The sequence below is a fragment of the Heteronotia binoei genome, chromosome 1 (assembly GCF_032191835.1).
Source record: "Heteronotia binoei isolate CCM8104 ecotype False Entrance Well chromosome 1, APGP_CSIRO_Hbin_v1, whole genome shotgun sequence".
Classification (NCBI taxonomy): domain Eukaryota; kingdom Metazoa; phylum Chordata; class Lepidosauria; order Squamata; family Gekkonidae; genus Heteronotia; species Heteronotia binoei.
This window is the reverse complement of record NC_083223.1, coordinates 195,179,832-195,204,318: the sequence shown is the minus strand read 5'-3', so window position 1 is coordinate 195,204,318 and position 24,487 is coordinate 195,179,832. Positions and strand designations below refer to the sequence as shown.

Genomic DNA, 24,487 nt, shown 5'->3' with positions numbered 1-24,487 from the left:
GGGGTACCTATGGCAACCACCATTCAAATATGAATATTTTGCTACTATGGCTAATAACCAGTCTTTTTGTAAAGATGGTTAAGGTAGTGGCCATCAATATATCATACATTAGTGAGTTCCACAAGCTAATTCTGTGTTATTGGAAGGAATACTTTCTTTTCTGTCTTGAATTGTCTGCCCATTAATTTCATTGGGAACACCTTGCTCTTAATTTCTTTGATTTTGATCTTGAAAATAGTGAAATGAAAAGTTTACATTGCTGGCACAGTTCGCATTGCACCCCCCATTCTTGATGTATGCTAATTTATAATTGAGACAAGAAGGCCAAATTTTTTTCTCAAGGAGAACAATGTGGGAAGAAGTTGTAGAATGTCTGGCTGTGAATCTATTCATAAATCAGACTCTTCTCCCTGTACCAAATCTATTCTGCCTATAGGCTATGTGTACCTAATACATTAATTACAGCCTGCCTTTAAATTTAATACCACAATTTCAAGAATGATCCTGATACTGACTAATTCTGGGGTGTATATGTGTATGTTAAATTCCAGAAGGAACTAATTCTGATACAGAAAGAAACTATTATTTAACTTGGATTTTCTTCAAATACTTATTTCATTTATCTACAGCAAACTGTATTTGTTGCAAACTGCTTAATGATTTAAGGCCCAACTAGAGGAGGAGGAGGAGGAGATGATATTGGATTTTCACCACACCCTACACTCTGAATCTCAGAATCTCAGAGTAGCTTACAATCTCCTTTACCTTCCTTCCCCCCAACAGACACCCTGTGAGGCAGGTGGGGCTGAGAGAGCTCTCCCAAAAGCTGCCCTTTCAGGGACAGTTCTGCCATAGCTATGACTGACCCAAGGCCATTCCAGCAGCTGCACATGGAGGAGTGGGAAATCAAACACTAGATAAGAGTCCACACAATTAGCCACTACCCCAAAGCTTCTTGGGTGTCCATGAATGGGTTTCCTGAATATTTGTATTGGTAAAGAGCAACTGCAAGAGGCCTTGGCCAGACTGGCACTATGATGTGTGTAGCAGGGTGGGGAGAGGGACCATATTGTTCCATGTAATTTTCTCTATTGCAAATTTCAAGTCTACAGTTTGCTCCACTGGGGAAAACACACCAATGACAAATATGTTGCCTGTGTTTCTTCAGCAAGGCAAATTGGAGAATCTTGTGGAGTCAGAAAAACAGCATGTGGATGGATAGTCCCCACCATTCTACATTGTAAGTTAATTCTGTATCAGGCAATCTAAATCAGGACCTTCTGCTTCTGTTCTTTACCAATAGAAAACCACTCAAAAGACCTATTCACTGATCTACCATTTGTCTAGCTGAGTCCTCCATCTCTCACTGACACATCATTTCCTCTCAATGGGAAAATTTCAGTGCAAGGATTTCTTCTTTATGCTATTTTAGATGACTGACTAATCAGCCCTAGTAAATGCAGAATGAAGCATAGGCATAGAACAAATCCAGAACTACTTCTGCTCAGGATCCTGATAAATGCAGTGCCACTTGGTGTGCCAAGCATACCTAAGCAGAGCTTGTCATAGAATCTGAAACATTGTTGATATGGCTAATTTTAAGGATAGATCATTTTAAAAAAATGAGGAGGGGTTTTCCCCAATGATTATGCAACCCTTTCTGTTTTTTCCCTCTTCAGCTAGTATTGCCAGAATATTCCATCCATAGCCTTTTCTGTATAATGTTTCTGTGTGCTCAAGAATGGCTGACCCTTGGCTTGAATATCCCTCTACTTTTCTATCATTTTTGGAGGTAAGTCAAAATCCTGCTGAGATGTGCATGGACACACACACACACACAATTTTCAGGCTGCCACCTCTTTCCCCCACTCTTTCCAGCAGTCAGTGCCTTTAGCAGCTGTATCAATCAGAGATAGAAGAGATGAAGGTCTTCATTGCATGGAAGAAATTCAGGGATGGGGGAATACTGTACCTGGTAAAAAACACAGGACCTTGCTTCCAGGAATGTGTACTTAAGATGATGAATGCTTATTGCTGTATAACAAAACACGAGAGGGAAAGCCCAGTGCCAGTGGCAGTGGACATGTAGTGTACAATGTTTGAGGTTTAATTCCAAGCATCCCCAGACAAGAAGAATTTGGATAGCAAGTCTGAGAAAGACCCCCTTGGAAAACTTTCTTCTGGAAAGAGTTGACAATACTGAGTTAAATGGACCAATGGGGTCTGATTCGAAGAAGATTAAGATTAGGTCCTGCATATAGGTTTACACATTTCCCTCTATGTAGGGAAGAGCAGCTGATGGAGGGGGGGTCATTGAGCAGAAAAATGGGCAGAGAGAAGAAAGGCACACACTTTCCACCTTCTCTCTTTTGCTCTTGATTGAAGAAGTGGTTTTCAGTTTTTAATGCAGTCCTGGAATACTCTCTACTCTCATTCTTTTGTCTCTCATCATTTCCCATGCCTTCCACTTTGCATTTCACTAGATTTAACATGCCTTGTTCATCTCTGGGACATGTTCTGCAGTGCTCAAATATCCACTTGTTAGTCTATGTTACTCTGTCTATTGTTGATCTGAATTAAAGCTATTAAAGTGGGGAATATGTGAGGACTAGTTGCAGGAAACCTGTATGGCCCAGGCTAGCCCCATCTAGTCAGATCTCAGAAGCTAAGCAGGATCAGCGCTGGTTACTTAAATGGGAGACCACCAAGGGAGACCAGGGCTTACTATGCAGAGGCAGGAAATGTCAAACCACCTCACTTCATCTCTTGTCTTGAAAAGCCTACAGGGTTGCCACAAGTTGTGACTCGATGGCACTACAGTCACAGGGTTGTGACTCAGTGGCACTTTCCACCACTACTAGCCAAGGGAAATTTGGTTTTCTCCACCCCTTCTCTCCCTCTTGCTTAACCTATTTGCTTCCTGGCAGTGTCTGCAGATTCTCCCCTATATTTCTCCCATCTCTACCTATGTACCCACCCACCCATTCTTTTATATTTTCCTCTTCAGTCTTCAGTTTCCTTTTTTACTTTTTCTCCTCCTCCAGCTTTACCTTCTGAACTTCTTATCTTTTTAGTCTCTCCCCCCCAGACTGATATAACTGAGACTTGGAATCATTGGCAATGTTGGTTGCAGGTTGCCAGCAATCTCCAAAACGGTCACCAACATCTCACAGTCTAGTCTTGTGAGACCTCAGTAGTACTTTTCTTAAAGAAACAGACATTTTAGAGTTTGTCTGATTATGATTTTAGAGTTTGTCTGTCCCCCAACGTGAGGTGCAAATTATGGTGATCATGAACACCATTATACATTGGATTCATGTATACAGTGTATTTCCTTGCAAGGAAGATGTCTTCACTTGATTGCACCAACAGAAAAGGCGACACAATACTTATACAAACATTTCCTGAAAGTAGGAAATCTGTTGACTAACAAAGCTAATAAAATATACATTTTTACTGTGATGTTAGGTTGCTCAAGAGCAAGTAAATGCAGCAGAAATAAAATTGCTGCATTCATTTTACATCCTACATAGAGGCAACATCGTGTGGCAGACTTTTTGATGAAACAGCTTACCTCTTCTTGTCATGATTTGCAGTGCCATGTTTGAAATGGCTAGAGCTGCAAAGGAACAAATGAAACCACATACACACATGGCTTTTCACTTGACTGTCATGCTGATTCTGATGATCAGAAGAATGTGCATAGAGTTGTTAAACTGGAATAAAATCCATGTGGTACAGGAAAAAAGTCCATGATCCAGAATGTGGTACCTTACTTGTTCATTTTCCCTTCTGTGGCCTTGTGAATTTTTCCTTCTGGTTTAATGTTTCTATAGGGAATCTTTTGTTAAGGAAATATTTTATGCTGGAATTCAGTTTGCATTGTAGCAGATTCTCTCTAGGTGTTTTCTTCTCTTGCAGGTATTTCCATTGTCCAGCAGACAGTTCTGAGTTAGCATATGACCCACCTGCAGTAATGAATGCAGATACCTTAATCTACTGTCAAAGAGAGGCCTGGTGCAAATTAGCTTTCTATCTCCTCTCATTCTTCTATTATCTTTACTGGTAAGTTTTGACTCATCTTCCCCAAGGAAGCTGGCAAGGAACCTTAGAGGATAGAAAAATTAACAGGGAGATGTTACAGGTAAAAGGTGTGGAATGGCTGTTATTACTGCAGCTGAGAATACACTTGCAAAGAATTGTCAGGCATATGACTTTTATGTCTTTGGTGGGTTCCCCATTCTTTGTAAAGATATATGACAGCAGTAAAATAACGATGTTCATATATGACATTTTCATTGTCATTCAAAACAGAATTACATTGAAGTCAATGAGTGTATCTGTTTAGGAATGTAGTGTTTGTATGTTTTAGTATTTTCTCCCTTGGCATACCTGATGAAAGGAACCACACAACACGCATGTCCAAGGAGGAATGCTTAGCTTGCAAAGCCAGTGGTCTTTATTTTATAGGGTTCAGGTCTCAGATGAAGTCATCACAACACAAAGCTTCTCATAGGAAATATGCTTAGCATGCAACAAAATTCACAGCACTTAGCAAGTTCTCAAAATATCTTGCCTCAATGTGAAAGCGTCTGCGTTTTCCAGACATTGCAGGTTCTGAACTACTGAACTCATGATACTTCCCACTCTTTAGGGGTCACAATGTTAAGACACCATTTCAGCTATATGGTTCTACACGTACCTGTTTGTGTTGATTCACACATTAATACATCCCATTTTTGATTGGGAACAGTCACCATAAGATGAATTTCTCTCTCAGGTTTCACACACCAAGTTTTCTCAACATCACCATTTGCATCCTGCTTAGCCTTAAAGACCCACTTATACCCAAAGGCATCCTTAGGTAGTTAAGTGAGAGTCCACATGTTCTTATGCAGTGTATCCATTTCTCCTTGTGCTACTTTCCTCTGCATCTTTGCTTCTGGTTCAGTCATGTGTTGTAATCCAGTCCATGATGTTGTTTTATGTGGCAGTGACTTGCTTTCTCAGCTGAGGTCCAGAGTTTCATCTGCAAATTGACAGGATTTTAACTTTATTGGTCTTAAAGGGATCACTGGACTCAAACCTGGTTCTCACACCTGTTTTTAACTCCTTTATTATCTGAACGTCAATTTGCTGCCATTTACATGTCCTAGCAAATGTGTTGTTCCAATACTGACTGTGTTTATTGCTCTGCTACATATGCATATTGACTCTAATCAGCTTTCTGGCTACTAACCCACCCCTACCTGCATGGAATATTTGAGGAAATCTGATTTACTGTGTGAACTTGGGCACCTGAATTTCTTATTGCAATGTGACTGAGGAAGTGTTCTTGCACACAGCAGCTTATACTTTAAATACAAATTTGTTTGTCTTAAAAAACCATAGCAGGTGATGGAGAAAATGGGGCAACCTATTTGAGTGCCTGGGGGTTCCATTGCCCTGAGTTTTGTGATGAGTGTAATGATTGTAATTCAGCAATCTTCTTTTCCAGTACCTATTAGTAACATGCTTGAGAATGAAGTTTGAGACCAATGGCACTTTTAAAACTAACTGAATTCTGAGAAAAATTAAGAGCTGAGCAAGTTATTGTGTCTACTGAGATAGGGAGCCGATATCTCTGTTATGTACTGGGGGTTCCTGTGTCTTGAGTATTTTTGCAGTGACTGGTCTCTTGGCTTTGCTATGATAGATAGGAATGCTTCTTTCTTTGGATGCCAGAACCAAGAACTAGAATAAGTACAGTGCAGTAATAAGTTCCCAAGCTACTTGCTTTTAAAATATTTGAGGTGATATTTGTGCAACTTACTGCCACGTAAGTTAAGGTTCCCCTTGAGCAGCCTTGACTTGTCAGAAGCTTCTTTTAAAACACAAGTGTCCTGTCCACAGAGCTGGTGCATGGGAGTAGGCGGGGTCAGCAGCAGCCCAGGGCACCACCCCGCTTGGGAGCGCAGCTGGGTGCCCCCTCTCTCTCCGAGGAGCTGGGCCCAGAGCCAGGACTGAAAGTGCCACTTCGTTTCTGCTTGCTGAGGGGTTGGAGAAATCTTCCAGCCCCTCAACAAGCAGAAACAATGTGCTGGGTGCTCCAGAGCACAGTGTTTTAAAGGTGGCCAGCCACATTCAGGTTGAAAGCGGCCCAGTGGTGCCTTTCCATGAAGGTGCTGCTTGGCCACTTTCAACCTGAAAGCGGCCAGTCGCCTTTTTAAAAACTACACTCTTCAGAGGCTTCCAAGGAAGCCTCTAAAGAGTGTAGGTATTGTGTCTTAGGCTCAAATGGGAGAACTGTTACTTTTGGAGGGAACTGTTACTTTTGGAGGGAAGCTGAACAAGCCAAAGCTTGTACTCCACACCAGGGTTCCAGAGAAGGCCTAAGCGTGCCCAATCAGGGGAAGGATTGAAACATAAGTAGCCAATTAACATCTAGGCTCATACTGTACCCTGATAGGCCCTTAGGCCCCTGTAAATAGCCAATCCATGTACATAGTTAAGGACCAATCAGAAGGGGGCAAGACTTGTATAAAGGAGCGGGAGGTTTGAATAGAGCTCAGTCTGTGTTTGTGTTTCTGAAGTAAAGCTTGCTGAAATCACTCTCCGACTCTGGTCTCTTACTGCGTCGACCCCAGTACTTTACACTGGCGACGAGGATGGGATACCAGTAAGAACCAGCAACAGAACCAGGAACATGGAAAGGTGGCTAAATCCAAGCCATCTGGGTCCGCACCTCCGCTCTGCGCACACCCCATCTCTTAAGCCGCCCAGACACGCTGCCAAGAATGGAGGCTTCAGCTAACCTCCTGCAGCCCTTTAGCATCAATCGCCCCGAGCTGTGGGACTCGTGGGTCGAAGGCTTCCAGTTATACCTGACCTTCCGGAAGATTACAGAGACTACCATGCAGAGAGCTCTGCTTATCAGTACGTGTGGCACGGAGACCGTGGACTTAGCCAGGGCTCTTCTCCAACCCAGGAAGCTCTCAGAGACGCCGGTGGACGACATCATCAGCGCTCTGGAGAAGTATTTCCAGCCCCAGCCAACCAAGCTCACCCGGCACTGGGACTTCCGACAAAGGACACAGAAGGCAGGCGAAACCACCATGGCGTTCTTGACAAGCCTGCGCTGGGTGGCAAGCCGATGCAGTTTCGCAGACCTCAATGAAGCCCTGCTCGACCAGTTTGTATGGGGCTTGAGGGACGAAAAACTAGTACAGAAACTCCTGTCCCTCTCCGAGTGCGACCTAACAAAGGCAATCGACGTGGCCACCAGCTGGGAGAAGGGCAGATCAGCAGAGCCGCGGCTGACAAGACAGGCTGCGACACACCAGATCAACCCTGAACCATCTATGGAGGACTCGGACGAGGACAGAGCTCTACAAACCGGCTATCGTTCAGCAGGAAGGAAGACCACCCATGCCCCACAGGGCATGAGACACAAGACACCACCTGCATGTGCAAGTTGCGGGGGCCAGCACGAGCGGAAGATCTGCCGATTCCGGAATGCCACCTGTCGACTCTGCAACAAGGAAGGCCACATCGCCTGTGCCTGCAGATCCACATCCCGAGCATGCGTCCCGCAAAGATCTGCGCACTCCAAAGGCCAGCCAGACTTCGAGACCGACACTCTCCACGCCCACCCATACCCGGTACAGTACCTACCCTCGCCAGTCAGGCCCTCCAAAATCCGGGTCAATGTAGGGATCGGGGGGGTGCCCTGCCAAATGGAGGTGGACTCTGGGTCAGCATCATCTATTATAGCGGCAGAGACATTTTTTAAAATCCCCACCAGGCTGAGGCCTCGTCTCAGGGACCCGGGGTTTACCTTAGTGGACTTCCAGAAGAATAAGGTGCCTATCTTGGGAGTGGGCCCGGTCCCAGTCCAATACAAGGGGTTCAAGGGCCAGCTACAAGTGCTAGTGGTCAAGAACCACCTTACAAACCTTTTGGGTCTCGACTGGTTCAAGCCCCTGGGAATAGAGATCAGGGGGGGTCAATAAGACTGTCGGAGTGGACTTTAACAAGGTTTGTGAAGAGTTCCCGGCCATTTTCGATGGCACCTTGGGCTGCTACACGGGTCCCCCGGTTACACTACACCTCGACCCCACAGTGTGGCCTATTAGGCTTAAAGCGCGGCGAGTTCCATTCGTGCTCAAGCCTAAAATTGAGGAGGAACTGGATAAACTGATTGCACAGGGAATACTAGAGCCTGTCACCCATGCAACCTGGGAAACTCCCATCGTGACTCCAGTCAAGCCCAGTGGGGAGGTGCGGATTTGTGCAGACTATAAGTGCACCCTCAACAAGGCTCTTCAGGCCCACGCATACCCTGTGCCCATCGTCAGCCATGTTTTAGCCACCCTAGCCGGCGCAAAATTTTTTGACAAGTTGGACTTGGCCCAAGCTTACCAACAGCTGCCGGTGGATGAGGCCACGGCCAACGCCCAAACAATTGTGACCCACCGGGGGGCCTTCAGAGTAAAGCGGTTGCAATTTGGCGTGAGTGTGGCTCCGGGGTTGTTCCAGGAACTCATGGACTCTCTTTTAAAAGGACTTCCCGGAGTCACTCCATTCTTCGATGATGTGCTGATCGCTGCAGCCTCGCCTGAAGAATTCGCCGCCTGCCTTAGAGGAGTCCTACAACGTTTTGAAACAGCCGGCCTCAAGGTCAAACGGGAGAAGTGCCTCCTGGGCGTGGATCGGGTGGAATTCCTGGGGTTCTCCATCGATGCCCAGGGGGTCCACCCCTTCGACGCCAAGCTGCGTGCCATCAGAGATGCTCCAGCGCCCACCAACAAGCAAGAACTCCAGGCCTTCCTCGGCCTCCTAAACTTTTATCATGCTTTTCTCCCCCACAAGGCAGCGGTGGCCGAACCCCTGCACCGGCTTCTAGACAAGAACCGACCCTGGGCATGGGGCCGCCAGCACGCTAAAGCCTTCCAGGATATCAAGGGCCTCCTGATGTCCAACTCTGTCCTTGCCCATTTCGACGAGACCCTGCCCTTGGTCCTTGCATGCGACGCATCCCCTTATGGCGTGGGGGCAGTTCTGGGCCACCGACTCCCTGATGGGACCGAAGTCCCTATCGCATACTACTCGCGGACCCTCTCGTCGGCGGAGCGGAACTACGCCCAAATCGACAAAGAAGGGTTGGCAGTTGTGGCCGGCGTCAAAACATTTCATGATTACATCTACGGCCGGCCCTTTACCCTCTATACGGACCACAAACCCCTCTTGGGCCTCTTTGCATCAGACCGGCAGACCCCTCAGGTGTTGTCCCCACGGGTCCTCTGTTGGTCCATTTTTCTAGCCGGCTACACTTACACCCTAGTGCATCGCCCGGGCAAGGCAATGGGCCATGCTGACGCCCTGAGCCGCTTGCCCTTGCCTGACGTGGATCCCGATCCAGCCCCGGCTCATCAGATCCTACTGATGGACATGCTTCCGGACAGGCCATTGCTCGCCCACGACGTTGCTGCCCGCTCTGCTCGTGATCCAGTCCTCTCCCGTGTCTTGGACTGGGTGGGGAGGGGGTGGCCCAAGGGCTCGACTGGGCCGGAATTTACTCCGTTTGCAGCCCGGAAAGACGAACTATCCACCCACAAAGGCTGCCTACTATGGGGCAACAGAGTCGTCATCCCCAAACCCTTGCAAGACCAAGTGCTTAGAGCCCTGCACGAGGCACACCCGGGCATAGTCCGCATGAAGGCTCTCGCACGGAGCTATGTCTGGTGGCCCGGCCTCGATGCAGAAATTGAGGCTTGGGTTAAAAGGTGCCTGACATGCCAGGTGTCAAGGCCTGACCCCCCACGTGGCCCAGTGCAACCATGGGAATCCACCAAAAACCCCTGGTCAAGACTGCATATGGACTTTGCTGGCCCCTTCCATGGGCGGACTTTACTCATACTAGTGGATTCATACTCCAAGTGGTTGGAGGTGGTCCAGATGCCCTCGCCATCATCGCAGGCGACCATCATGGCTCTGAGGGCCATCTTTGCAACCCACGGGTTGCCGGAGACCATCGTCACCGACAACGGCACAGCATTCACGTCCGCAGTGTTCCAGGACTTCTTAGCCAGGAACCTCATCAGGCACATTCGCTCTGCCCCGTTTCATCCAGCCACAAACGGCCAGGCAGAGCGGATGGTGCGCACGGCAAAGGAGGCCTTGAACCGTCTGGGCCCCTCAGACTGGCCAAAAGACTTGGCGTGTTTCCTAATGGCCTACCGGACCACACCCACCGCCTCCACAGGTCGCAGTCCAGCCGAACTCCTCATGGGCCGCCGCATCACCACCCTGCTGGACAAGCTGCACCCTGACCGAGCCCCAGACAGGCGACCGGCGCCGAAACACCTTAAAGCCCCCAGAGGGTTCTACCCAGGTGAGACAGTGTGGGCACGGAATTATGCCACCACTGGCCCCGCCTGGCTCCCTGGAAAGGTGGACCACGTCACCGGACCGGTCTCCTATGCAGTGACCTTGGAGGGTGGACATCTCCTGAGGCGACACATCGACCAACTCCGTGGTCGCCTGCCTGCCGGGGACCCAAGGTCAGAGGCTCCAGATCCGGACAACGTAAGTCCCCGTGAGCCTGACACAGAACAGGGTTCCGTGGAGCCCGCTTCGGCCCAGCAGGAGGAGACCCCCGACCGCGCAGCTGAACCCAGGTCTCCCGGGGCCGCCGTCCCAGATGTCTCTAGCTCTGCAGCCGCGGAACCACCAACCGAGTCGGAACGCCCAGTCCCCTCGGAGCTCCGACGCTCGACACAAGACCGCCGCCCTCCGGCATATCTCCAGGACTATGTCACCTGATAGCTGGAACTATGGGGGGAGGGGTGTTGTGTCTTAGGTTCAAATGGGAGAACTGTTACTTTTGGAGGGAACTGTTACTTTTGGAGGGAAGCTGAACAAGCCAAAGCTTGTACTCCACACCAGGGTTCCAGAGAAGGCCTAAGCGTGCCCAATCAGGGGAAGGATTGAAACATAAGTAGCCAATTAACATCTAGGCTCATACTGTACCCTGATAGGCCCTTAGGCCCCTGTAAATAGCCAATCCATGTACATAGTTAAGGACCAATCAGAAGGGGGCAAGAATTGTATAAAGGAGCGGGAGGTTTGAATAGAGCTCAGTCTGTGTTTGTGTTCCTGGAGTAAAGCTTGCTGAAATCACTCTCCGACTCTGGTCTCTTACTGCGTCGACTCCAGTACTTTACAGTAGTGCAGGGGGAAAGCGGCCACCCGCCGCTCTCTTGTGTGCCGCCCGCTGCTCTCTAGTCCCCCTTACAATGACGTCAAGTGATGCCATTGTGGCATGTGCGCGCTATGCGCACATAAAAAAACAACAAAAGGAGGGGAGGCACGGCATGGGAGTCTGCCTCTAGTGGCAGATCCTTTAGCGCCAGCCCTGCCTGTCCTGGTTTCCAAAATTTTCTTTCTTACAGTACTGCATTACAGGGTTCTCCACAGGTATTTCTTCTGTAGGGCTGTGATTCAGTGTGCAGCTTTGGATGTGGAAAGTCATTGCCCCATCCAATGTTCCCTATAAGCTGTAGAGTCTTGTGAGCAAAAATTCTTCTTTTTGAGCTACTGGTGCTAAAGTTAAGAACATAAGAAAACATAAGAGAAGCCATGTTGGATCAGGCCAAAGGCCCATCCAGTCCAACACTCTAGCTGATTCTGCACTCACCTTTCTCCAGGGCAGGCTTCCGTTTCTGGGCAGAGGAAACTGGTGATTTTGCACCAGTTGCTCCGCGCCTGCATTTTGCGCTGGTCAAACCCGCAATTTGCCCCACTACAGTGTAAACCTGTTTCCACCCAGAAACAGAATACGGCCCCGGAAAAAGGTGAGTGCGGAATCAGCCTCTGTGTCAAACAGTGGCCAAAAAAGCCAAGAGCTATCAAGAGGTCCATCAGTGGGGCTAGAAGCCCTTCCACTGTGCCCCCCCCCCCGCAGCACAAGAATACAGAGCATCACTGCCCCAGACAAAGAGTTCTAATGATAACCTGTAGCTAATAGCCACTGATGGATCTCTGCTCAATATGCTTATCCATTCCCCTCTTGAAGCTGCCTATGTTTGTAGCTACCACAACCTCATGTGGCAGTGAATTCCATGTGTTAATCACCCTTTGGGTGAAGAAGTACCTCCTTTTATCAGCTCTAACCCGACTGTTCAGCAATTTCATTGAATGCCCACGAGTTCTTGTATTGTGAGAAAGGGAGAAAAGTACTTCTTTCTCTACCTTCTCTATCCCATGCATAATCTTGTAAACCTCTATTATGTCACCCCACAGTCGACATTTCTCCAAGCTAAAGAGCCCCAAGAGTTTTAACCTTTCTTCATAGGGAAAGTGTTCCAAACCTTTAATCATTCTAGTTGCCCTTTTCTGCACTTTTTCCAGTGCTATAATATCTTTTTTGAGGTGTGGTGACCAGAATTGTACACAGTACTCCAAATGAGGCCCCACCATCAATTTATACAGGGACATTATGATACTGGCTGATTTGTTTTCAATTCCCTTTCTAATAATTCCCAGCATGGCGTTGGCCTTTTTTATTGCAATCGCACACTGTCTTGACATTGTCAGTGAGTTATCTACCACGACCCCAAGATCTCTCTCTTGGTCAGGCTCTGCCAGTTCACACCCCATCAACTTGTATTTATAGTTAGGATTTTTGGTCCCAATGTGCATTATTTTGCACTTGGCCACGTTGAACCTCATCTGCCACGTTGACGCCCACTCACCCAGCCTCAACAGATCCCTTTGGAGTTCTTTACAATCCTCTCTGGTTCTCACCACCCTGAACAATTTAGTGTCATCTGCAAACTTGGCCACTTCACTGTTTACTCCCGACTCCAAATCATTTATGAACAAGTTAAAGAGCATGGAACTCAGTACGGAGCCCTGCGGCACCCCACTGCTTACCGTCCTCCACTGCGAAGACTGCCCATTTATACTCACTCTCTGCTTCCTATTACTCAGCCAGTTTTTGATCCACCAGAGGACCTGTCCTTTTACTCCATGACTCTCGAGCTTACTAAGGAGCCTTTGATGAGAAATTTTATCAAAAGCTTTCTGGAAGTCAAGGTAAACAGCATCTATTGGGTCTCTTTTGTCCACATGTTTGTTCACCCCCTCAAAGAAATGTAACAGGTTAGTGAGGCAAGATCTTCCCTTACAGAACCCATGCTGAGTCTTCCTCAATAACTTGTGTTCATCAATGTGCCTTCTCATTCTGTCCTTGATAATGATTTCTACCAACTTTCCCGGTATTGAAGTCAGACTGACTGGCCTGTAATTTCGAGGATCTCCTCTGGAACCCTTTTTAAAGATGGGGGTGACATTTTCTACCTTCCAGTCCTCAGGAATGGAGGTAGATTTCAATGCAAGATTACATATTTTTATCAGAAAATCCACAAGTTCACCTTTGAGTTCTTTCAGAACTCTTGGATGTAGGCCATCCGGAACTGGTGACTTATTAGTTTTTAATTTGTCTGTCAGTTGTAGGACCTCCTCTTTTGTCACCTCAATCTGACTCAGGTCTTTCAACACCCCTTCCAAAATAAGTGGTTCTAGAGCAGGCAAACACTTCTCATCTTCCACAGTGAAGATGGAGGCAAAAACTGCATTCAGCTTCTCAGCCATTTCTCTATCCTCCTTCAGTAATCCTTTTGCCCCTTGGTCATCCAAGGGCCCCACTGCCTCCCTGGCTGGTTTCCTGCTTCTAATATATTTGAAGAAATTTTTATTGTTGGTCTTTATGTTTTTTGCAATATGCGCCTCATAGTCCCTTTTTGCCTGCCTGATCACAGTCTTGCATTTGATTTGCCACAGCCTTCCCTTTTATTAATCTCACTTGGACTAGCTTTCCACCGCTTAAAGGAGTCCTTCTTACCTTTTACAGCTTTCATTACTTTGTTTATTAACCATGCAGGTCTCTTCTTATACCTGTTTGTGCCTTTCCTCATTTATGGTATATATTTTATCTGAGCTTCTAGGATTGTAGTTTTAAATAGCCTCCAAGCTTCCCCAAGGGTTTTGACTGTATTTACCTTCCCTTTCAGTTTCCTCTTCACATGCCTCCTCATCTCAGAGAATTTACCCCTTTTAAAGTTAAACGTGGTTGTGCTTGTCTTTTGGGGCAACTCTCTATTTATACAAATGGTGAAATCAATAATGTTATGGTCACTGCTCCCAAACGGTGTGATCACTTTTACATCTCTCACCAAGTCTTGGGCATTACTTAGGACCAAATCCAGGATCTCGCCACCCCTGGTAAATTATTTGACCATCTGCTGCATAGCACAGTCATTGAGAGTATCTAGAAACTCAATCTCTTTCTCTTGACCAGAACACATATTGACCCAATCAATCTGTGGGTAGTTAAAATCACCTATTACAACACAGTTTTTACATTTAGCCGCTATTTTTAATCCTTCCATCATATTATAATCGTCCTCTATCTTTTGATTTGATGGGCGATAACAAACTCCCATAGTTAAATTTCCTTTTGGGCCCTCTATTTCAACCCAAAGCATTTCTAGAAGGGAATCTAATTCTCTGACCTCAGTCCTACTCAACCATATACCCTCTCTGACATACAGAGCCATCCAACCTCCATCCCTTCCCTCCCTATCCTTCCTATATAGCTTATATCCAGGAATCACCGTGTCTCACTGACTCTCCTCATTCCACCAAGTTTCTGAATTTCCCACAATGTCTATGTTTTCTCCCAACACTAAACATTCCAACTCACCAATTTTACTTCGAACACTGCTAGCATTTGTATACAAACATCTATAATTTCCCAGGCAAGCTAGGCCCGCAACCTTCCTCCTGTCGCCTTGAGGGTTTGGAAGATAGTCTATACTGTTTGTCACCATCTCAGTGGACAACTCTGATCCATTACCCAGTAGAAAAGTAACAGCTAACCCTTCATCTCTTTGAGATGAGTCCTCCCGAACCAGAGACATTTCATCTCCTGTCAGCTTTCCCCCAAGATTTAGTTTAAAAACTGCTCTGCCACCTTTTTGATTTTAAGCACCAGCAAATTGGTTCCACCTGGGGACAAGTGGAGACCATCTTTTTTGTACAGCTCCCGCTTGTTCCAGAAAGCATCCCAGTGCCTAACAAACTTAAACCCTTCCTCCTTACACCATCATCTCATCCACACATTGAGACTTCTAATTTGTGCCTGTCTCTCCAGCCCTGCACATGGAACAGGTAGCACTTCTGAGAAGGCTACCTTGGAGGTCCTGGCCTTAAGTCTCCCGCCTAGCAGCCTAAATTTTTCCTCCAGGACCTCACGACTGCATTTCCCCACATTGTTGGTGCCAACATGCACCACGACCACTGGCTCCTGCCCAGCACTATCAGCCTATCTACTACACGCATAATGTCCGCTACCTTCGCACCAGGCAGGCAAGTCACCATACGGTCAGTATGTGGTTTTGCCACCCAGCCGTCTACTTGCTTAAGGATCGAATCACCAACTACCAAGATCCCCTCCCCTTTCCCTGCCCAGGGATGGTTCCTTGGTGCGAAAGGATACTCGTTCATCAACTGAAGAAGAGGTCCCTTCTGAGGGCTCATTCCCCTTATCCTCAGCATGGTGCCCTGTTCCCTCTCGACCCTCATGCTCCCTGGCAGCAACAGGGCTGCCACGTTCAGAGTGGGGCTCATCTAATACATCCCCGAGAATCTTCTCCGAGTGCCTGACTGTCTCTGCTTTTCCAGGTCAGTCACCTCAGCCTCAAGGGTACAAACTCGTTCCCTGAGGACCAGGAGCTCCTTGCATCGAGCACCCACCCAAGACTTCTGTCCTGTGGGCAGATAGTCATACATGTGACACTCAGTGCAAAACACTGCTGGCATTCTACCTTCATGATAGCTTTTTTCAAAAATATACAGTCCCCCTTTAAATCCTATTTGTTTATGTGGCTCTCCTTCTGGAGGGTCTACTTACTTATAGATTTGACTTTATATGACCCGAATACAGCCGAATCAGCTGTTTTTCAGGATTTTATTCAGTCTGGCCAAACCAAATGCACATTCCTAGTGGTGAAGCCTTGTAATTGCTCAAGCAAGAGGGGAAAAAATAAGAAAAATTCCTTTAAAATGCACTCTGGGCACCCATAACCCTCCTGGGATATTTGATTACTATAACAAATTGTTGCCCAGTCACAGAAGTGTGATACTGAGTGCAGTAAATAAATCTCCCAAGAAGGAGAGAAGGATGTAACTCTGTTTAGGATTCTACAGCGAGTTTATAGCATAGTCAAAAACTGAACCAAGGACCTCCCAGATTTCAGCTTATTTAGTATCTGTATAGATAAATATTTGTTTGTGGTTGTCTTTAGGATTGTTGTACCCTGCTTTGAACTTGACATGAAAAGTAATATACAAGTATTTAAAATAAATAAATTGTGACCTACCCATATATTTTTAAATTCTTATGTCAACATTTACCTTTTTTCAGGACTGGAGGGCTGTAAATCACAGATGTCTTCCAATATATTTGTTTGTGGTCCAATATTAATGGTTATACATGTACTTTTGAGCTGTGTCTCTTTTGTTGCTCAGAACCATTTCTTGCAGAGATGAACTTGTTTTCCCCTAAAAATTCTTAATCAGAGCACATTTTCAGTCCTCACAGAAGTGAGTTTTTCTTGCTTGTTCACTACTACTACTACTACTACTATTACTACTACTAATTATTATTATTATTATTGCTGTTGCTACTTATAAATGTATCTCCACAAAAGAAGAAGAGAATAAAAGTGTTTATTTAATAGGCACATTTACATTAACTTACTCTATTAACAAAAAAAGTGAGCTCACTTTTCAATCAAATATTGGAGGAGTATACATTGGGAATGCTGATGGATAGAACATAGCATCTCTGGCTTTATCTGTACTAGCAGTAGTTCACGCATCCTGATTTTGCTAGTCCTCCATCTATGATCTTCTCATGCAAAACCATGTTCCTCATTGACAAAGGACAAACATCTGGGTGCAGACTGAAACTCACATTCAGCTGCATTTCTGGCAGCTCCCAGGTTAAGACAAAGAGAGACATCTCATTCAAGGAGAGAACACTGATGCACACTTACAAATGCAAAAGAGAGAGAGTTGGAGATCCCTCCCCCCTCCACACACACACGTTCATGTCTGTGAGGAAGCCAGTACAGTCATAGGGGCTATGGATGGAGGAGCTGTTCAGTCAGCAGCATCCATCTTTCTCTCTCTCTCTCCTCCCTCACACTGGCTCTCTCTCTCTCTCCCACCCAAAATTGTCTGACTATACTCTTGCACTGTCTTGTCTAATTTTGCCTCTTTAAAGGAATTTCGCAGACTTTCCTTAGAAAAGCTCTACAAAGCAGGATAATTAGAGCTATTTTTATATACTTGATGACAGGGGTCCCCAATGTGATGCCTGTGGGCACCATGGCACTCACCAACACCTCTCCTGGTGCCTACCAAGTGTTTTTAGAATGTGATTGGGCAAGGCGAGGAGTTTGCCAGCAGGGCCATTAGAGATCTGATTGGCTGTGCAGAACTTTTAAAAGTTGCTTCAACAACAACTGCCACCGCAGCTCAAGGATATTCAATGCATTACTATTTGTGCATGCAAGAAAATATTTTTAAAATTATGTTAATTTAAAAAGGAATCCTGTTAAACAGAGCTTATCCCTTAAATGTTGAAGAGTTGTGCATAACCTCAGTCCCTAACTTATTGTAGTTTCTCTGGCCTCCCTGTGTCAGAATACCAAAGGTGACCTGAGGCTTGAAAAGATTGGGGTGCCCCTGCTCTATGGCATATTATTTATACAATTTCATTTTTCAAAAGAATTTTTTTCTTTTTAAGCTTGGTGTTTCTTCCATCCCAGGAAAACAAAACAAAACATAGCAGCAACATTTAAATAAAAGTTAAGGCTGTATTTGGGAGGTATTACTGAAAGAAATTTCAAAGATCAAATATGGATGAAAGGTGTTATTTCTTAGGATCAGATTCAGTAGATGTTTAGGCACAGTTTGGAATGTGGTGAAAAAATAGCCCCCAGACAGCCTTGTTAAATCCACTGTAATTTGGATATATTGTGGAGATGTGATGAAGGCACCTGCTACAGAAGTATAGTAAAGAAGAAAATAGGTCATGAGAGTCAAGCATAAAGTGCAGAGGGTGGTTTGTTTTAAAAAGAGGTTCTGCATGCTACAAAGCAATCCTTTCATTCTATATTTTCTCCCTTCATTTTCAGCATGATCTATGCTTTAGTGACTTCCTAACTCAAAGATCATCATTAAAGACTGGAAACAGAAAAGGATGCAGAATAAAGACAGTCTACAGTTATGCTTGGCACCTAAGATGCGGCGAGGAGATGGAGGCTTTGAATCCAACAGCTGTACAGGATGTAAAAGGAAAATTCCTTGGGAATAACAGTTAACTGGAGTAACATGGAGGTGATAGACTGCTGAGTAAACTATTTCTCTCTCTTACCTCTTTGTATTTTCCAGCTTGGGTTTTTGAGTTCCCAGTGCAAACTAAACACTATCTTACCAAGGCAGCCATATATAAGGATAATTTTATCTGCATGTGATGGGAGCAAATGTTTGTATGCCCATTCTTCCCTGAGAGGCTGGGAATCAAAATGGCTTCCTACAGAAACTGTGGCCAAGGAAACTTGTTCATAGGGATTTCTAACCCTCTGTTTCTACAGCACAAATATCTGGTGGAGAAATTTGTGCAATTACTCTCATGATGCATATAACTTTGAGTAAGAAGAGAAGTGTTGCAGCTTGACAGAAACATTCAAAACAAACTCCCAGTTATTCCTATGATTGGCTCTTGCATTACATTATGGTTGACATTAGCATGTTCTTGCTGTGCTGAACTAATTCACATGAGGTGCAATAAAATAGTACTAGCGCATTGCATATGATGGCGTACTTAGGTCAAGCATCCTGTAGTATAACCTTCCTCCCACTGGAGGAAATACATGCATATGAAGGAATAATGTAACAGAATATTCTATAACCTAAATACAAACTGTAAAGGACCACATTACTTTGGTCTGCAGTCTTGTCATGTGGCTTCAGTTGTATATGATTCAATTGAGTCTAAGGTTAATGGGGCTGTTCAATTATTTTTTTGTATAGTAAATGGATGTTGTAGAACATAGTAATAAATTGTGATTTTTAAAAATATAATGCAAGTTTTACATGTTCTTTGGAGATATGTTTCTGGAAGGGTTAGCAAAGGTGAACTTTATATACCTATTGTGCATTTATATACACACATTATCTTGTTTAGATACATACATTGTTTATAGTTTCAAAGGGTAGCCATGTTGGTCTACAGTGGAAGAGCTAGATTTGAGTCCCTCACAAAGAAAGCTTTAATTCTTGAAAGCTTATACCTTGAAAGTCTTGTTGGTCTCTAAGGTGCTATTGGACACCAATTGAAAACATTTTGTATGTGTATCTGAAATTGGTCGGTTTATTTTAATATTTTCAGGTGGTGGATTTTACAAAGCCCTTTGTAATACTTTTAAAAAGTATAAAGTGTAAATTAATTTCCCATATTTCTTCCTCTTTCCTTAGGTGCTATCACCAGTGTGATCCTAACTGAAAGACTCAGCAGGCATATTGGGCCAGCAGGAAGGAGATACCAATTCCTCACTAGCAGTTGCTCTGCCCCTGGGCTTCTGCTATCCTTGGAGCAAGTGACCAATTTCCCACTAGCTGCTGCGCAGCTGCATTTTGACTCACGGCTCCTTCCAATTCCCCCCACTGTGACTTGGTCTTGTTTTATGGAAATTGGAGGGAGCCGTGAGTCAAGATGCGGCTGCACAGCAGCTAGTGGGGAATCAGTCACTTGCTCCAAGGAAAGCAGAAGCCTGGCAGCAGAGTGACTGCTGGTGAGGAATCAGTAAGAGACTACAATAAACACATTGGTGTTTCTGAAAGTCTCTCTCCACAAGACTGCAGTCCTCAGAACACTCTCCTGAGAGTACATCTCAATGAATAAAATGGGACTTATTTGTCTACTTATCATTGTTCTCTGAGGTTGCACTCCTGTGTACACTTATTTATGAGCAAAAGCCACTGAATATAGCAAGACTTTTCCAAAACAAAAATACGTCATCTGCATGGCTAAATTTCAGTGGGCAAATAATGAGTTCACTGCTGGTCATCTGTGGATCAGTTTTAGCTCACAGATCATACCACTTCTTTGCCAGTGTCATAAGATCAGAGAAACTCTGAGTAGATCCTAAATATACATTGTATATACTTCTGTCTATCCATCCTTTTATCTCACTGAGGTTGCATACCCAAGAGACTGGCTTTAATCAGAAAATAATTTTGTTCAAAATTGACTGATTGAATTCAATCAATTGGTTTCCAGATCTAGTCAATGAAGAACTAGTTCATGTGTTATGGCTGCTGCATGGAGATCTACAACTGTCACTAAGGGAATTATTGTATTTGCATATTAGTGAATTGGTGTATGTGTTGCATATGGACAAATTTTTTTTTTTCATTTGGACTGATTCTTCTCCGGCAGTTGCTCTGCCCCCAGGCTTCTGCTTAAGCCGGCTCAAGCAATCGATTCCCTACCAGTTGCTGCGTGGGTGCCTTTTGATCTGTGGCTACCTCCCATTCCCCTTGCATTGACTGGGTCTGTTTTTTTGGTGATCCAGTCACCACAAGGGGAATGGGAGGTAGCCACAGATCAAAAGGCACCCATGCAGCAACTGGCTGGGAATTGATCGCTTAAGCCAACTCAAGCAGAAGCCCAGGGATGGAGCAACTGCAAGTGAGAAATCAGTCATGGTGAAAATTGCCCACTACTTATACAAGTTGCAGCAAGTGAATATAGCAGGGATGGTTTACAAAAATTTGACAATTACACAGATGCTGTTTTCTGCTTGAATGTCCTGTGGTGTATGCAAGGTTAATACAAATTGCTAAAACATGTTATAGATTGTATCAATGTTGTGTGTGTTTAAAAAAAACAAAAACAAAGCATTTGGCATACCTCATTGAATGGAGATGGAGATGTTGCAACATATCAAGTATTTATGAATGGTTGAAATCTTGGCAATGGATGTTGGGCCAGAAACCAAGATGAGATTTAAGAATAGGTTCTATATGAGTTATGCAGTTCTCTAATTTGTTATAATGAGTTTGCACTTCTTCTTGAGATCATAATAGAAACAATTTCCTTGTCATTTGTCAACAACACTGTTTAATTAAAAAAGCATTATTATGAATAATTTTGAATAATTACTCATTATTATGAATGATGCATACTGTTTACATGGATGGCTCTTCATATTAACAACTAAAGTGATCTGAATAATACCAAGCAAGAACTTCATGTTGCAAATACTAAATCATGGGAAACAAAGCAAACATGTATGTGTACATCAGTCTTGTTTTGGGGGAGGTGGGAAATAGATTATGAAGGGAGGAAATGAAAGTGGGATCCAGGTTCAAATTCTCCATTGGAGCCTGGAGTGCTATTCTGCCTATCCTTGTGCTGTAAAAGAAGATACTGAGCTTCTTCTAATATGTGTTCTTTTGCAGGTACTCATTTTTACTCTTGTGATCAAATCCAATTAGTGTTGTGTTGAATGAACATTCAAAGAGCTTGGATTTGCTGCCACAGCCAAAAATTCTGAACCAAACAACACAGGCTCATACCATTTGGTCCTGGCACCAGTTTTTATTACTTCCCTTTTTCTGTGTGAAGAAGCCCCTTGAAGTGGTTTTTTTCCCCCATTTTCCAGTCATGTCCTGTCCTATATTTTGTTATGATAACCACACTAATTGAATACAAATGCCACTTTTTCATATCAAAAACAAACAACTAATATAGTTAATAAAAGTCTTTGCCTACAACAATTAGCCACTTTACTGTAAACCTCTTTGAATGGCTTTCTGCATGCTGGTGAAGAAAAAACCTACAGAAATCTCAGGGATGACAGTATGGCAGGTCCATGACCAGAGAGGCAGCATATATAAGGTGGTATTTGTACTGAAATAAAACACCTTTGCACTACACTAGAGGTGGCCAAACTTGCTTAATATAAGAGCCACATAGAATAAATGTCATTGTTGGAGAGCCACAAGACATTAACGTCAGATGTTGGAGAGCTGCAAGGAAGGAAAGAAGGAAAATAGAGGGGGGGAGGAGGTGGAAAGAAAGCAACTTTAACTTTAAATGCATTCTCCAAGCTACCATCTGGCTTGGCTTGGAGAAGTGATTTAAAGAGAGAAATGCTTTGTCCAAGCCAGCAGACAGGTTGGTGGGGGCTTCGAGAGCCACACAACATGTATGAAAGAACCACATGTGGCTCCTGAACCACAGTTTGGCCATCCCTGCACTAGACCCAATGCAAAACCATGACTGTCTTCAGAATTTACTCTTCAAATTTTGAATTAGAATATGAGGGTTTGGTTTGCTTCAGACATTTTGATTTTCTTACAGATGATGTATTTCTGTGTAGGAAGAGGCATGAAACCCCTGTGCACATTATCATGTATATGCTTGCTTTGTGTTGTGAAATTAGACAATTAGCGCAGCAGGCTTTTGGAATTATTGCATTCCTAATTAAATTTTGTACATTCTGGTTACATAATTATCTTGCAGTCTATTATTCTAAGAGTCTGTCAGACACATTGTTGCATCAAACCCCAGCTGAGTTTTTGCAAAAATTCATTTTAGGGGTTGAAAGTCAAAATTCACCCCTGTTCCTAAATAAAAATTTCCATTTGTTTCAGTGGTCTCTGAACTAGTCCAAGGGGTAGGAATGATCTGCTTGGTGATTATTTTGAACATTATAAGGAAGGGTTGTAGCTTAGTAGTACAGCATTTGCTTTGCATGCATAAGATTCCAAGTTGAATCCCTGGCATCTCCAGTTGAGAAGACCAGATAGTAGCTGATGTATAAGACATCTGTCTGAAATCCCAGCGATCTGCTGCCAATCTGAGCAGACAATGCTGACCTTGATGGACCAATGCAGGTTCATGTGTTACTACCTTTTATGGACTATAACTTGGAAGAGCATGTGCAATGCTGTACCCTCCCTGTGCAATGTTGTACCCTATCAGATGATTATCAGCACTGAACAGTTTATATGTGACTGAAAATTAAGGAGAAAGAAAAAGAAACACTTGATTGTGAATAAGAAAATGTCACTGAGTGTTAACATTTTTGGTGTTGTTTCTATAAATGTAACAGAAGATGGAAATAGAACACTGAAATAAACAAGTTATTCCAACTAGGGAAGAGCAAGTGAAAGTATTCCATCTGTGCTTATGTGAGCTTGGTATCATTGATCTCAAACGCGTTATGGTTATAAGGAGTTAGTCAGTTCTGACTTATGAAAGTATCCTGTTTATTCTCACATTCTGCACACTGTAATAGGTACACATAAGCCAAACATCTCAGTTTACATATTGAATCATTTCCTTTTTTCCTTGCTGATGAATGCTGCCAGCATTATAATGATGCATTGTGATGATTCATCTGAATTAATGCTAGACTATTGTTTACGGTGATGCATGTTTCCTTGGTATTCAGAAAAATTGAGGGTCAGGTATCATCTAAAATGTTTGTACAAACTGTTCAATAATTTAGTTTTAGTGAATCTGGATTCTAATTCCCTCATTTGCTATTCTAAAATGTAAAATATTCCAGTTTTGGATTTCCAGGAGTGAGCAAAGTGTTGGACTAAACCTATAAGGTCCCTTCCTGTTCTAGAATTGTATATTGGCTCAGTTTTATTATTCACATTTATGATAATCTGTAAGCAAATTCATAATGTGAATATGTTTGGTTAATTTATGATTACCTTAATTGCATATTTGTCTCCAATTTGCTCTGACAAATCCATACTATTGTAATTAATTTTAATGGCAATAGGAAAATCAGCACCAATACTGCAATGGAAATTGCTAATACTGATCCTTAGACTGAAGGAATGATAAAAGTTGGGCAGATCCTGAACAATGTTGACAATAACACTGTTACATGTAACTACCAGCACCTAACAAAATACAATGATTCCCAACAGATGGTTATCCAGTCTCTGCTTGAAGAACAACAGTGAGAGAGAATTCACCTACCCTAATCCAATATACTTATGCTACATTACTATATTGCAGTCACTTGTTTATAATAAACTGACATGAGACAAGGATTATTTGAGTCCGGTAGCACTTCAAAGATCATCAAAATTACCACTGAGAGCCAGATCTCCCTTTGTCAGGTATAAGGATGGTATCTATCGGAAACAGAGAGGATTGTTACTTTCTGCCTTCATTTTGGACTCTCTACTTCCATGTCTGTCTTTCCACCGCCAATTTGTGGCTCAAAACCAGCGCAAGGGAATGTAAGGAGCCTCTGATGACAGGCTCCATCTGAACCAGGATGGAGTCCAGGGCTATAGTGCCTTCTAGTGGTTGCTAACAGACAGGCAGCTCCAGGCA

The 24,487-nt window shown here is 44.1% G+C and overlaps 2 protein-coding genes across 3 annotated transcripts in view; both read left to right on the top strand.

The window, feature by feature from the left end:
- Window positions 1–21,266, top strand: part of CNIH3 (cornichon family AMPA receptor auxiliary protein 3) — a 180,976-nt gene extending 159,710 nt beyond the window's left edge. Inside the window, exons 4-6 of one of the 2 annotated variants that reach the window (XM_060245980.1) lie at window positions 1,680–1,792; window positions 3,922–4,065; window positions 18,249–21,266. In XM_060245980.1, coding sequence (XP_060101963.1) covers window positions 1,680–1,792; window positions 3,922–4,065; window positions 18,249–18,276 — 285 coding nt within the window. In that variant the 3' untranslated portion in view covers window positions 18,277–21,266. The remainder of the gene's footprint in view (window positions 1–1,679; window positions 1,793–3,921; window positions 4,066–18,248) is intronic. The other variant, XM_060245989.1, reaches the window with a different exon arrangement.
- Window positions 8,800–10,317, top strand: LOC132585215 (uncharacterized protein K02A2.6-like; the record flags this gene model as incomplete). Its single annotated transcript, XM_060257024.1, has 2 exons — window positions 8,800–9,231; window positions 9,580–10,317. Coding segments are annotated over 2 exons (1,170 nt in total), but the record flags the coding sequence as incomplete, so codon positions are not given.
- Window positions 21,267–24,487: the final 3,221 nt, after the last annotated feature.